Source organism: Maniola jurtina, chromosome 10, assembly GCF_905333055.1.
Source record: "Maniola jurtina chromosome 10, ilManJurt1.1, whole genome shotgun sequence".
In the NCBI taxonomy this organism is placed as follows: Eukaryota; Metazoa; Arthropoda; class Insecta; order Lepidoptera; family Nymphalidae; genus Maniola; species Maniola jurtina.
The window spans coordinates 10,196,531-10,211,196 of NC_060038.1; the positions used below are offsets into that span (position 1 = coordinate 10,196,531).

At 37.6% G+C, this 14,666-nt stretch overlaps 1 protein-coding gene across 5 annotated transcripts in view; it reads left to right on the forward strand.

The window, feature by feature from the left end:
* LOC123868648 (homeotic protein antennapedia) overlaps positions 1–14,666 on the forward strand; it is a 283,074-nt gene that overhangs the window by 251,152 nt on the left and 17,256 nt on the right. For all 5 annotated transcript variants that reach the window (XM_045911180.1, XM_045911178.1, XM_045911179.1 and 2 more), the window contains one exon: positions 7,670–8,519. In XM_045911180.1, coding sequence (XP_045767136.1) covers positions 7,862–8,519 — 658 coding nt within the window. In that variant the 5' untranslated portion in view covers positions 7,670–7,861. The remainder of the gene's footprint in view (positions 1–7,669; positions 8,520–14,666) is intronic.

The window sequence follows — 14,666 nt, forward strand, 5'->3', positions numbered from 1 at the left end:
TTTGGCAAACCTGCTATCTGTGAAAACTTTCTTGCATATGCTGTCTAGGCAAATTCCACATTATTTTATGTTCTGAAATTATTATATATTGGGTTGAATTTTCTAAAATGATGAAGGTAAAGTGTAAACATTGTCACGTGTGGTACATTATTATTTTCATGAAAAATTATGGAACCGCGGTGGAATACACCAACTTGTATGATTAAATTTAGAAGTTAGGTTCCGTAATTAGCGGGTACATCGCATTTCACTCAAGCTCAGTTACCCCCGGATTTACTCTTGGGGGCAGTTAATAATCGCCGACTTTTTGACAGCGAAAAATCCAGGTTTTTATCCGTGTCACCTGCAGGGGTTTTAAAATGTCCTATACGTGTCTACTTGGTGTTTTTTGGCTGTTTGGGAAAGGATGATATGGGATTTAGGTGCAGTTCTATAATGCCTAGGTACCGATCCCGCTTGGTGTTATATCGTAGGATTACGCCGACGCACGTGCTCCTGGAGTGCATGGTCGTGGCAGAACAACGAGAACGCCATTTGGGTTCCCCAACCTCACTCCATGAAGTCCTCGGCAACCTGGGCGGTCTACTTGGCTTCTGGAGCGAGCTTGGATGGCTGGAGTGAAGACTTCGGCGGGGAGGGGCAACACACGCACAACAGACGGAAACGTTTAAGTGCGGAAACCAGCCCAGAGAGAAGAAGAAGAAGAAGATATCGTAGGATTTGGAATGAATTTCCTACTCTTTGCGATTTTAGAAGCGTTGATAACTTGGTCGTTAAGATATCGGCCTCCTATTCGAGGGGTGAGGAGTTCGAATCCGGGCACGCAACTCTAACTTTTCGGAGTTAGATAAAATGTGTCGAGAGTAAATGAAAAAAAAAAAAACAGAGTAAGTATGAGAATGTGTGAAAAGAAACATCGAGAGGAAACTTTCATGCCTGAGAGTTCTCCAAAGTGTTGTCAAAAGTGCGTTAAGTCGCCAAACCAGCGTGGTAGACTATAGCCTAAACCCTCATTGTGAGAGGAGATCGGTGCTCAGTAGTGGGCCGGCGATGGGTTGATGATGACGGCTCCCACTCTCCCCTTGTGGCTTTTGTTCTCTAAACTAGGTATTCGTACTGGTTATTCCACTTAGCCACAACCCGACACGTCTTCATTCTGCTAGACCGTGTCGGGCCCGAGCCGTGCCACACACTTGCTGAGACACATACTTAGTTCGGAAAATGTATGATGTCACAATCAGACCGTGCCATGTCCGAGTCCTCCAAGCCTAACTACACTTGGGTATTTCCCACAGGAGTCCAAATAATACTATACTAAGGCAATTTCCCCAAATTAGAGGGTAGTTTTCAATTAATTAATTAATTTATTTATTTGGCACCTTACTTTACAAAAGTTCATAAGAGATTAAATATAGGTGTCTACCTAGCTACCCAATTTTTTTTAAATTGTAGAATACGCATCGAATAATAGAATAATATCGCAGATCTTTAAATAAATGCGTGTAATTAGTAGCAGATCTAAAGGAACAACATTAAGATTAATGCGGACACATATACCAATTAATGAACGTCTCATGGATACGCCTGTGTTCCGCTCAGCTTCTGGACTTCTATACAAAGTCAGTACAGTTGGCATCAAATATAAAATACATCTTTACCAGAAATACATCAAAACCTCCTTAATTTTCGTAAATTCATGGGCCAAATCATCGCTTGCCATAAACATATTAAACTAACAACTTAGATAATAAAATAAAAATCCACAGTTAAAATTTTACACAATTTTATTTTAAAAAATCTATAAAAAGTACTATGCTATCAATGATATCTCTAGATACCATTGGATGTACCTAAATTACTTATTGAAAAAATCGATGAAATAGTATGTACTGTATAATACTAGGTAATATTTTTTTGTAAATTCATATACGATAGGTAATGGTGTCTAAAATGGAAATAGATACCTACTTACCTAATTATGAATGTCATTATTTAAATAAAATTATTTTTTATTGAATGGGGCATTCAATAAAAATATTATAAACCATTTCCTGTGGGGGCCACAGGAAATGGTTTATAATTTTTGACGGAAAAGACATAAAAACTAGTGTCCAAGTCGTTGTTGCGAATAAATATTACGCCATATTTTATCGTTTTGACCTTAAAAATTGACAAATTAGCTTTTTGACTAAAAATATGCTGTCATAAAACTAAAACATAAAATGTAGCATTATAAATTTTCGAGCTAACGACGTTTTCCTTTATTTTTTTTAATTTAACAGGGCCAGCTTATTTGTTTAACCCAGATTTACAAGGTTACTCTAGTTTGATAGTTTACCTAGACACTATAATATTATTATTGTCACTGACCTCTGTAACTCAAAGGTTAAACCAGACCAATAGGTAGGCAACTCAAGTAATATTTTTATTACCTAACACTAAGGATTATCGTCAAAGGATAATACAGACTACTGCTGGTATAAAATGATAATCCATACCAATTCAAAACCTAAGTCAGTACATACCACCAAATCAAGACACCCCTCCAGTTAACAATTCTAGATTCCTTACATAAACAATGAGTTAAAAGCAGCTATACTACATTGTATCTGTTTAAGCTGTAGCCCCTGACGTATAAAATCAATATCCATACTAATATTATAAATGCGAAAGTGTGTCTGTCTGTCTGTCTGTTTGCTATCTTTTTAGGCCGTTGAGCCGATTTTGATGAGGTACAGCGTTAGCTGACATCCTGGGGTAGGACATAAGCTACTTTTCATCCCGGAAAATCAAAGAGTTACTACGGGATTCTTAAGGGTCTATCAGTTTAACCAATTTATATAAAAGGTACAGAGAGCTTACGCCCCGGAAATTGACTTCGGCAACTTTTAACCCGGAAAAGCAAAGAGTTCTCACGGGATTTTTATAAACCTAAATCCCAGCGGACGCGGACATCATCTTGTTCATATATTTTCAATTTCATATTTTTAAAAGTTCATATTTTTCAATTTCAGTGTCTGTACATCGATACGTTTAAAATAAATCAAAAACACTTAACGCTCCCACAATAGCACTCTAATTGACAAATAGTGGAAATGATAAATACAAGCGCTGAGAATTTCCAAAAATACACCCTTTGATCGTCACTTGATTAACAGCTACCGACCGCCGCAAACGAAATGACATTAATATTATTTTTAATTCGGTCCCCACTCTATTAGACAGTATATTTTAATATGATTTATGTAACATTAGCACTTATAACGCGATACGATGATCCATGTGCCAGCTACTTGGTTTTTATGCGTAACCGCACGAGACGTCTAGGAAAATTTCTAATAGGAATCCGTAACAAATAGTTACCAAGATGACTGACTGAAACTTCAAAAAAAAGCTGTAATGGAATAACGTATGTAGAATCCCACTCTTGGATGAATATTTTGGTCTTTACTGTTACAAACTCTGCGCTACTATAACTAATTATACCTACTTTCTTTATGAAGTTGGTTGGAATCTTTGGCGATATTCATCTGGTAGTACGAAGATCTCTTAAAAATACCATTAAAAAGACAATGTGGCTAAATCATCACGTTACACAACCTCTAAACTAAACCGAACTCAAAACTAAGGTCTAAACTAACTGAGGTCAAAATCTTGGAAAGAAGTAGGCGTGTTATACTTTGCGGAAGTTCATGAGATACAAGGAAGTAATAACTACAAACTTAATACGCTATAATTATATATTATAATGAACAAAACAGATTCTGTTTTGTTCATTATAAATAGTGAATTATAGATTGTAGTTTGTCCTTTTTAGGTCAAAATCTAGTATCTAAGTACCTATAGCAACTATCCTTTTCCACAGTACCTACTATGAAAAGGAGAGCAATACATTAAGACCTGTGATTTAGGTGCAGTTTTAGAGATTGTGTAGCCACATTCTCCTTGCGCTTCAGCTGCGTCCATATACTAACATCACATTTTAAGATTTAACTTGCTATACGGAATCATCACGTCCCTAACTTTTTTCATTTCAATTAGTACGGATTCGCGATTTATTTCGGTTATCACAACCAGTGGTGGCCATCGACCATTAATCCAACGTCGGACGCGACATCTATTATGCGATGTTAACACTTCATTTGATGTTCCTCATTAAAGTCAATGTGCTTTTTTGTTTTAATAAATCTGTTCCATTAATCTTAAAACAAGGCCGTGCTCATGCAATATTTCCGATTCGGTCCGTGCAAAATATTAATTAATACTTACGGCCTGCGCAGACGAGGGGCTTTTGTCCGCGGAGGACAAAAATGAGTTACTATAAGAACTGCAAAAATGAGTTGGATGACTTTTGTCCCTCATGTTTTACTACTTAACAATAGTCCCCCGTCTGCGCAAGCCCGGTATACTTAAGTAAGTAAATACTGCCGATTGAATGTAGATCTACCACGGTCATTTTGGTTGTAACATTAAATAACTACCTACTAGTTAGTACTTACTAACTATCGGTCTCGATAAGGACCTAGGTCGAAATCTATATTCTTAGAAAGACAGTGCTATAAGTAATAAGTATCCTACTAATATATTGTTTGTATGGATATGGTTTGTATGATTGTATGTATGGATGGATGTATTGATTGCATTGAGGTTACCTCAATGTTTTCTCTGACCGTTTTAGCAAGTGATATTTAATTGCTCAAAACGCTCAAAGGTTTAAAGGTGTGTGCCCAAGATCGAACCCCAGACCATCGAATAGAAAGAGAAGTCTTAACCACTAAGTTGTTACCACTATATAAGTAAAATCTGATTATTATGCTCATAAATAAATTTTCAATTTCAATTTCAATGTTCGGAGCTAATTGCAAGCTATGGTATAAAATCATAGAGAACATTTTTATTGAATGTTTAGGACCCGGATCAGGACTGAGCTTACAAAAACTAAGTAGCTATAGGTAGGTACCTACTTAATATGTCATGATTCATAGAGAATGTGCTTACCTATGTAGATATACCTACCTACCTAGCGGAAAATCTAATGACTAAAATATTCCCACTGACAGTGCTGTGTCTTTTTTCATTCCCGAAAAAAATTCTACCTCATAAAGTCCAACTAACCTTTGACTCGTTCCAAGAATCGTCATTTTTCCGTCAACCTAGTAGCGAACTAATTATAACATAAACGCTTTTCAAATCGTGTACGCAAATATAGTATCAAAATCAAGTTGTTAGAGGTCATAATCGTGTGACACAGCACGGGTCAGTAGACATACGAAAGGGCATGAGAACACCGTTCTTCGTCTGACTCAGAGGCAGTCGTGGAATAAATCAAAGTGGCGTACTCGGTTATCAAATTATCAAAAGCACGTGAGACTGTTAATTTCCTCGTCGGTCAGCTTAAAGACATGTTCCGTGAACCGGGTCCGCTCCGAGATCGTATCTTATACTCGTAATTGCAGACTAGAAACATTAGCTCGAGTAGGTACTTCATAGATTAAAAAATAGATTAGCATCCTATGGTAGGTAAGGTTCGGCTGTACGACCAAGCAATCCTATAGGAAAAAATTAAATTGCGATCTTACTATCGAGATAATTACGAAACATAATATATGTAAAAGTACCTAATAGGTAAAACATATTGATATGATTTAACAATATTAGGAATTCTATGAACTTTATACTTTCAGAAACTTTGCGAAAAGTTTTCAGATTATATAAATTATGCTCTGTAATAATATTCAAATCGTGCTTCTGCGCGGCCGAAGACGTTGATTGGGTAGTAGGTAGTTGATATTGATAATTTATTCTCTTCAGGTTTAATATCTTAATGTAAATATTTACATCAAAATAAGAGGAAATGAATTATGTATAACTTGTTCTATAGTAAACCGTTGTAATTGCCCCTACATAATAAATCTTGATTAAGAAATTTTTAATGAAACAGGAGATTTTTATACGTACTTGGTACATTGGGCTCAACTAGTCTGTGGAATGTAAATGGAAATTGAAAATTAAAAAAGTGCGAGGGTCGTCCCGCTTGGGGGGTTGCTAAATCGTAAATTTAAATTGTCCATCCCTCAACATGCAAATTTTCCGAATGGGCATACCTTTCAATTGTATCTTCACCCTCTGAAAGATTGCTTCATGGTAAAACTAAAGCTTTTTATTACAAAATTACTTTTTTCTGCTATATACCTAATTACCTACCTAAGTACTGATAATAGTCTGAATTATTGAAGCTGATAGTGATTTTTTAGAAACTTACAACACAGGAAAATGTCACTTGTTGTTTTTATAATCTCACTTGATACTTACTTGATTTTGATACTAAATTTATTTAATAACAAAATGATGTCTCCGACTTTGTTCCAGCAAATTAAGTTTTTTAAAAATCTTCGTAGGTATCAAATAGATAATACCCGAGATTTCATGGAAGTAGATTTAGATTTTTTAAATATTCCGTGGGAACCATTTGATTTTCCGAGGCGAAAAGTAGCCTTTGTCCCATGGGATAGGTACAAACTAACTCTGTTTTTGTGGGAACGAAAGGACTGTGAAAAAGTAACATACTTCCAGATTTATAATATTAGCATGGATTACCTACTTTGTTCTGCTATACTTACCTATGTAGTGATAATATCTGCAGATATAAGATACAGGAAAGATGTTTATTTTGAGATTATTTTCACAAGATCTACATAACAAATAGCCTCACTCTGTGCACGACATATTGTCTTGAGAGACGCCGCCATCATTAACTGTCTCTAATGAAGCTTGAGCTTTTGGGTTTTAAATAACTGAGCCAGCCTCTAGGGGCGGGCTCCTTCTCCGAGCACTGTGGCCGTACAAATTTTTTACTGAATATGTTTAATAAACCATATCAAAAAGACGACAACGTGACTTTAGAACGATGTACCGAATTTCTTTTCAGTGGCGAAGACGTCAAGAACGCTCGTAAACTAGATTATCTGCAGACACGTCGCTCGCACAGTCGCAGATATTGTCTAAAAGAGCTTTTTTCTTATGATGTTCTTTAATAGATGCCGTTTTGTTAGTCACTCTACTTTGTGAATTCTAGTAGCTGTCTTATTAAGTACATCATAAATTGTATGCTTTAAACCAGTAGTGAGATCCAACGATAACGCAAAGGTCTCGGTGACACTTGTCCCTCGTCGCCACTCAAATTAACGTCAGTGTAATGTTACGTCGTCGGGCGGAGGGGGGCTGTCACTCATGCTTCATCAACTGCTCGGAAATGTCGGGAATCTGACAGCAGGTCAGCCACGTGTCGGGCGAGATGTGACACCATTTCATCTTACTGTCTCGTTTTTGGGGAACTACTTCTTCTGGCCTGAGAAAGACGAACTCCGTCCTGCAGATGCGTTTTTAAATTTGCCGCTCAGTTATCTGAAACGTAGGGGCCCAAATCATACACAGGTTGTCGCTAATAGGCGTTTACATAAAACTAATGAGATTTTAGAACTCCATGTGTGTTCCCACCGCAGTAAGCAAATAATTTCGTAGTGATCAGTCAGGTCGGTGGCAATGTGTGATATCTGAGGTAGAGCTCGCCAACAATAATACTGAATCGATCGATAGCCGATTTTACCTGACCAATTAAAAATGATTTATTTATAGCAATTCACTAAGTGCAGTAACCTGTTCTTTTCAGATTCGCCGAGTTTCTGATGAGGATACACCGTCCCCCGGCACACCGTGAGCCAGCAGCGGGATCGACTGCCGCCGCGTAGTGAATGGAATCCGAAGTGTTTGTGTAGTGACTGATACGGTGATAGTGTCGGCCCTCGGGCCGAAACCTGCAACGGAAGCTACGGACGCAAGCCACGCGGGCTGCGGGCCCGCGATGAGCGCCAACAACTGCGATAGCATGACATATTTCTCCAACGCCTACATGCCGGACATGAGGAACGGTGGGGGCCATGACCATGCACAAGCGCACGCGCACTACGGCGCAGTGCCACAACAGGGGCACGAGATGGAGGGCTGCGACCAGCAGCTCAGGCCCGGCCAGCATCACTACCCCGCGCAACCCGCGCCCGGCATGCCCTACCCGAGGTTTCCACCTTACGATCGACTGGGTTACTATCAACAAATGGAACAGAACGGGTACCGACCCGACAGTCCGTCTCAAATGGGGCATATGGGTCCAAAGTCAGACGGCTACGGACCTAACGGCCATCAGCCTCCGACGCCAGCAGTTTACCCCTCGTGCAAGCTACAAGCGGTAGCGGCGACGGCGGGCGGAGTCCCCGGCAGCCCTCCCTTGGAGCAAGCGCAGCAAATGCCCCACCATATGCATCAGCAGCACATGGGCCAACACGGGATGCCGCCACACCAGCAACATGTCATGTACCCAGTAGATGAGATGCAGCACCAGACGCAAATGCCTCCCATGCACCAACCCTCCATGCACCCGCAGCAGGCGCCGCCCCAACAGCCCCCGCCGAACACGAATGCGTCGCTTCCCAGTCCACTGTACCCTTGGATGCGGAGTCAGTTTGGTAAGTTGAAAAACTTTATTCTTTATTACACAGTTAGGTAGCTACACCCACACTCTTTGAATAGCACTTCAAAAGACATTCCTTCAAGTTTCACCTCTAATTCTGTATACATTATAACAAAAACGAAAGTTAAAAGTAACGAATTTTGCTAGTTTTGCACAATCTATTGACAGGTAGCAAAAGTGTACCGCTGTAATTTGCAAATTCGATTGTGGGCTTTGAGGAACAAAAGTGCCAAAAACAATGCCGTCCTCTAATCCCGGGTTATTTATGGGCCGAACAGGCATTCAAAAGGAATTTCACTTTTCATAAAATTTACAACTCCCTACACAAAGGCCTCACCTTCTGTTTTGCTGACAGCGATCGCGAACAATGCGGTATGAAGTTGGGCTACCGTCTCCTACTGTTTCGGAAATTGTCTTGAGTTCTAATTTATGAGCTAGTCACTGATTTTGCGTATCCATTGTAATTGCTATCATTCAATTTACGCTTCTGTAATGCATTGGGATGTTAGTTCGGTCCGTACAATCGCGAGCGTAGCTACTTATGCTAATGGCTGTATGTTTAACAATCCTTGAAGCTCGCGAGTGATGTTTAAGTGCAGTAATGATGTAAAGTAACATGTAAATATTCTATCTAGAGTTCTATCGATATAGTAGGGACGGCGTATTATATTCCACAAAATACTAAATAGTACTAAAATAGTAAATGTTTTATGTGATCAGTGAAATTAGTTTTCATACAAGTGTTTCTTATTACCATTAAGTCGCACTTTCAAGTAGGTACTTAGATGCTAGATGCTTAGATAGAACTTAAAATAATTGCTTGTTGCCTTCTCAGAAGCTTCGTTTTGCATTTTCAAATTATTTCCATTGCATTAAAATATTACTTACCTTCTGTAGTAAGGCAAAATACAAAGTCGTAAATTAATTTAATTAATTAGGTTTCTTTCTTGGTATTAATTTACATGCCTCTAAAATTATGTCAGTTTATAAATACAAACAAGCAAATAAATTACAGATTAATTGAACGATAAAGGAATGATAACCACTCTCAGATTATTCTAATGGCGAAACTCACCTAGGTACTTACTTGAGTTAATAAATTGCGATAGCTTTACATTTAGGTATTATTTAGTACTCTTGCTTACATTTACGTATTTTTATTTTTTTATTAACTCATTAGTTTTTGTTTTAAGGAGATTTACATGATAAGCACTGTATACGTAATATTTAAAATCCATCCATCTGCTAGCTTGCATGCGTCCATTGCTTGTCGCGGATTTTTTAATCCTAAATAAAAAATCAGACAGGTGCGAGTTGAACTCGCGTGAGGAGGGTTCCGTATGCTGAGCCTATATTAAAAGTTTGTACGCAAAATATTGGAAGATTTAACGTGTTATATTAAGACTTCTTGTAGGCTTCCCTGTAATCAATAAGTAAAGCACTAATCCCTATATTTTTTTAAATTAACTATAGGTTTTGTAGTTTCGGAGATAAGGAGGATGAATTGTCTATTTTCCTCTAAAGGTTCTATTTATTCATTCGGACGTACAGGGTACAGACCCCTAAAAAAGGTCACCCTTCCTGTAAGTTATGTTTTATCAATGCCAACATTTTAAATCAGTATACCCACACGATAAGTAGTTACATTTCTTGACAGTCATTGGTCATGCTGAGGCTGGACAAATCTAGATCTTCTAGAGAGAGCGGTCTTCACTGCATTAGCTCTTAGCTCCTGTCATATAAGGCATTAAAATAGATCCCTATCTGTTCCTAATACCTACTTGTCTAGGAATGTGATTGAGATCTGTAGACATTGCCTACCTAAATGAGCGAAAATTGGTTGTCCGAGTATGACCGCTAAAGGGGCCTTTATTCATTAAGTGCAGTCACTGATAACTGGCAAGTAGATACATAAAATAGTAGGTACAGCCAACAAAAACAGCTAATCACAATTATTGTTATAAGTACCTATTTAGTTATATTTTTTGCATTTCGACTGAAAAAGTAACGTTTTGGTCTTAGCGCGTCTATTCCTTTTGTATAGAAAACTAGATGATGCCCGCGACTTCGTCCGCGTGGATTTAAGTTTTTTGCAATCCCGTGGGAACTCTTTGATTTTCCAGGATAAAAAGTAGCCTATGTGCTAATCCTGGATATTATCTATCTCCATTCCAAATTTCAGCCAAATCCGTCCAGTAGTTTTTGCGTGAAGGAGTAACAAACATACACACACACACACACACACACACACACACACACACACACACACACACACACACACACACACACACACACACATACAAACTTTCACCTTTATAATATTAGTGTGATGTATCATCCTGCTACGAAAATGTATAAAATAAGATAGGTAAATATCTATTTTAAACGAAAAAATTTTACTAACTTGAATCACGCTGAAACGGAGCAACGGATCGACGTGAAATTTTGCACGGTACTTAGTGGTTACTTACCTATAATTAAGGACCTGTAGAGTGACATAGACATGACAGAGTTTCCACGGGATTTTGAAACCTAAATCCACGCGGACGATGTTACGGGCCTCATGAGCAGATAGGTATAAGTACTTAGGTACCTACCATATACCTACTCGTAGATTGTCAGAGTATAAACTATAAATGTAGTATTCTCAACAGAAATAAAAATGAGAATGTCCCTAAATCTAAAGCTGTAAATCGTACAGCGAATTTTATACTTAGGTTGGTAATTTTTTTAAATTTAAGAAATTTGCTTACAAGGTAGATATAATTTTTTTTGCCAAGCTAAGGAATGTAGTAGGTACTTAGCCTTTAGATTGGTGAAAGTTTGACTAAGTTAGTAATATTAATATTTTCTAGTTAACCTAGTTATTTTTGCCAATATTTTTTTTGCTTACGCTTCAATATTTCGCGTAGGATGTTGGCCCCATACAATACGAAGAATTCTGAACACTGGATCAACATCAACGTATCTTGTTGAGTTCACCTGTCGGATAAAATGAGCCAATTTTGATTAAACTCTAACAGCCATCTTAACTGAAGTTTATTATTTTAGGAGTTCAAAGGTTTGAAGTGACAGAGATTTATTAATATTGGAAGTGTTCAGAACATTAGGTACTATACCTACCTGTATCTACCTAGGTAAAACCTTAAAGTAGATTAATATTCAAGTAGGTACTTATGTATTAAGCTTTATAAAATGAATGGTACAATAATTTATTTAATTTAGGAATTTAGGGTGAGTTCATTTGTACATATTTTTCCAGAAGACTTTCAGGGGGTGTGATAGCCGAAATCGAAACTATATCTAACTATTAAGTAATTCTACTGTTTCGAAGATATACCTAACTTAAAAATAATCTACAAGGGTTCCAAAGTCGCCCTGGTCTGAGAAGAGCCTACAACAAACTCATCTCTTGCTACGCATTCTCTTTAACATTCGTAGTAGAAATGTATCTTGGAAAATCTTTTACAAAACACTTAGGTTAGTACCTATCGAATGACTAATTATAAGTTAAACATGAAGAAGACCATACCTACCATACCAAACCAAACCAAATACCATACCAAAAACCAAAAGTATTCAATATCTCACGAATAGATAATGATAAACGTATGGTGTTTCACAAAAACCATACTTAAACGCAAGCATCAGACGACAGTGTAGTTACCGTAAGAAAAATACCCTCTACAGTAGCATCACTTAAGACTAAAGTTCTCATTTCACTTTATTTAATGCTAGAAACATACTTATAAAACGCTACTTGGCCTAACGACTATCTAAATCTACATACTTACATCACATGATGTTGTAATAGACCAAGTTTTGGGTACCTAGACAATACTAGCTTACGGCTTTGCGTGCGTTAAATTTGGGTTAGTTTATTGGTAGCTTTTCTTGTAGTTCGATTATGTTAAAAATTGTAGCTGTTTAAAGCTACAGTTACAATACGAGATGCTACAATAAGAGAAGTCAGTTGTCATTCATCGTCATAATATTGATGTCGATTTCTGCTAGTTGTAGCTTATAGCACAGTTGTCGACCTGTAAGGGAATTTGTGACAAATGTCTAGGCTTCGACGTCACTGGCAGGCGTCAAATGTTCCTACATTTGCCGCTACGTAGCCTATGAATCGCCTATTTTTCTTTGATTTCACGTCGCCCATAGATACGCCCATATACTAATAGGTACCTATTTGATATAATATTATCGTCGATTCATTATCAAAGCGAAAATTCCTTCACTTTAGTTCACTCTGGTTTAGCAACTAAAACTTGCAGAGTGCTGAGTCTTGCTACGAGTGCTTACACAGTGTAATGCCTTGCCAGAGGTGACTTGATTAAGTTTTAAAACAAAAGAATTTAACTATCAATCAGTCGAGTAACTTTTATTTGGTTGACTTTTGGTTGACACAGACATGCCCCATCGAAGCCTTAAATTACAATCTAAATTACATAATCGAATGCAGCAGAAACAACTGAAGAGATATTTACCTACGGCAGCATAACTATTTCAAGTTTCAATCATCGATATAAAACCTTCTGTTGACGATAGACTGAGAAGGCTCATAAAACCACCTGTGTCTTGTCTATACGTTGTAACGATTTGATTTTACTTTGGTCGGGTATGCTGGTATCAAGTTGGGTGGCGGATAAAAAGTATGTATCCGTTATAAAGTTCTCATATCTACCCGAAACCGCTTCAATCATTAATTATCTTCAAAATCGGTTGAAAAAACGGACCAATGGGAATGCGGCTTACGTTGTTTCAAAATAGAACGCTTCGGTCGAAGCAGACAAGTCGTTAATCATCGCGGAACAGTATACCTACCTACTAATATGTAATAATACTCATCTGCTCCGATTTATGTAGTCTGTGCCTACTGCCGTCTACTGCCTGTGTAGAGTGGATATCCTATGACCAATTAAGATACGTCTCAGAAGTAAGTTTTGGTGTAAGAAAATTCGCTGAATCGATATAGAATTTTTTCAAATTCCTACCTAACTGAAATACCTAATTAATTGAAAGTTAATATTGATGTTTGCGAAATAACACATAGGTATGCACCTATATTTTTAACTAAGAAATTTAAACACGTAGGCAGAATACAAAAATTTAGAGTCACTATTATTTTCATCGTCAACCAACTGACGTCCACTGCTGGACATAGATCTCTAGGGACTTCCACACACCACAGTCTTGGGCTGCTTGAATCTAGCAGCTCCTGCGACTCGTTTGATATCGTCAGTCCACCTAATGGGGGATTTGGCAACGCTGCATTTTCCTATGTGAGAAAATTATTTAAAGTAGCTACGAGCTAATTAAAAGCTGTCTGGTTAGTTATTGGTATTAATTATTACCTACTTTATCTATCGTAGTTAGGTACAATTTAACTTGGCTGAATTTTAACTTGAATGGCTATTTTATTAAGAGAGTAATAGTATGTAAATAAGATATATGTACCTAAGTATAGAAAATCTATAATAAAGTGATAAGTTACGCGTTTACTGTAAGTAGGTAAAATATAATTTTCAGTCTGTTTGATGCAAAGCTTTATTGACTAACGGCATGTAAAGATAGATTTACCTAGTCCAAGGGAAGAGAAGGTAGACCGCGATAAGTCGACGCAAATCGCGGTGGAAATGGAAATATAATGGAAATTCCCCCCGCCACCCCGCGTCCACCCCCGCCTCCCGGCACACAATGCCGAATGGACGACTTGTTACATTTCATTGTTCAGTTATCAGGCCAGAGGCCTTTGTGAAGGCCTGATGATTGAATACAAGAATTTGTTTTGGGGCCTGCTTCTGATTTTCCACGTTTGCGAATGAAAGCCCGAATCGTTGGGTATTAAACAAAACGAGTGTTGGTATTTTGTTGGCGAGTTAGATGGAACTATAGAGTATTTTAAACGTAACGTTAAAATACAATAATACTTTTACCAAGTTATTAACTTTCTACCTACTTAGGTACTTACTTACTGGGTAACCCAAAATTTCTTTATTATGTATGATAGTTTTGCAATTTTTCTTCTCATGTTATTCGATATCGATATCAATAAACACCACGTTTTATTAGAAGCCATAGTTAAGTTAGAAACATACCCAATAAACGGACTGTAGGTACCTAAGTACTTACTGATTTT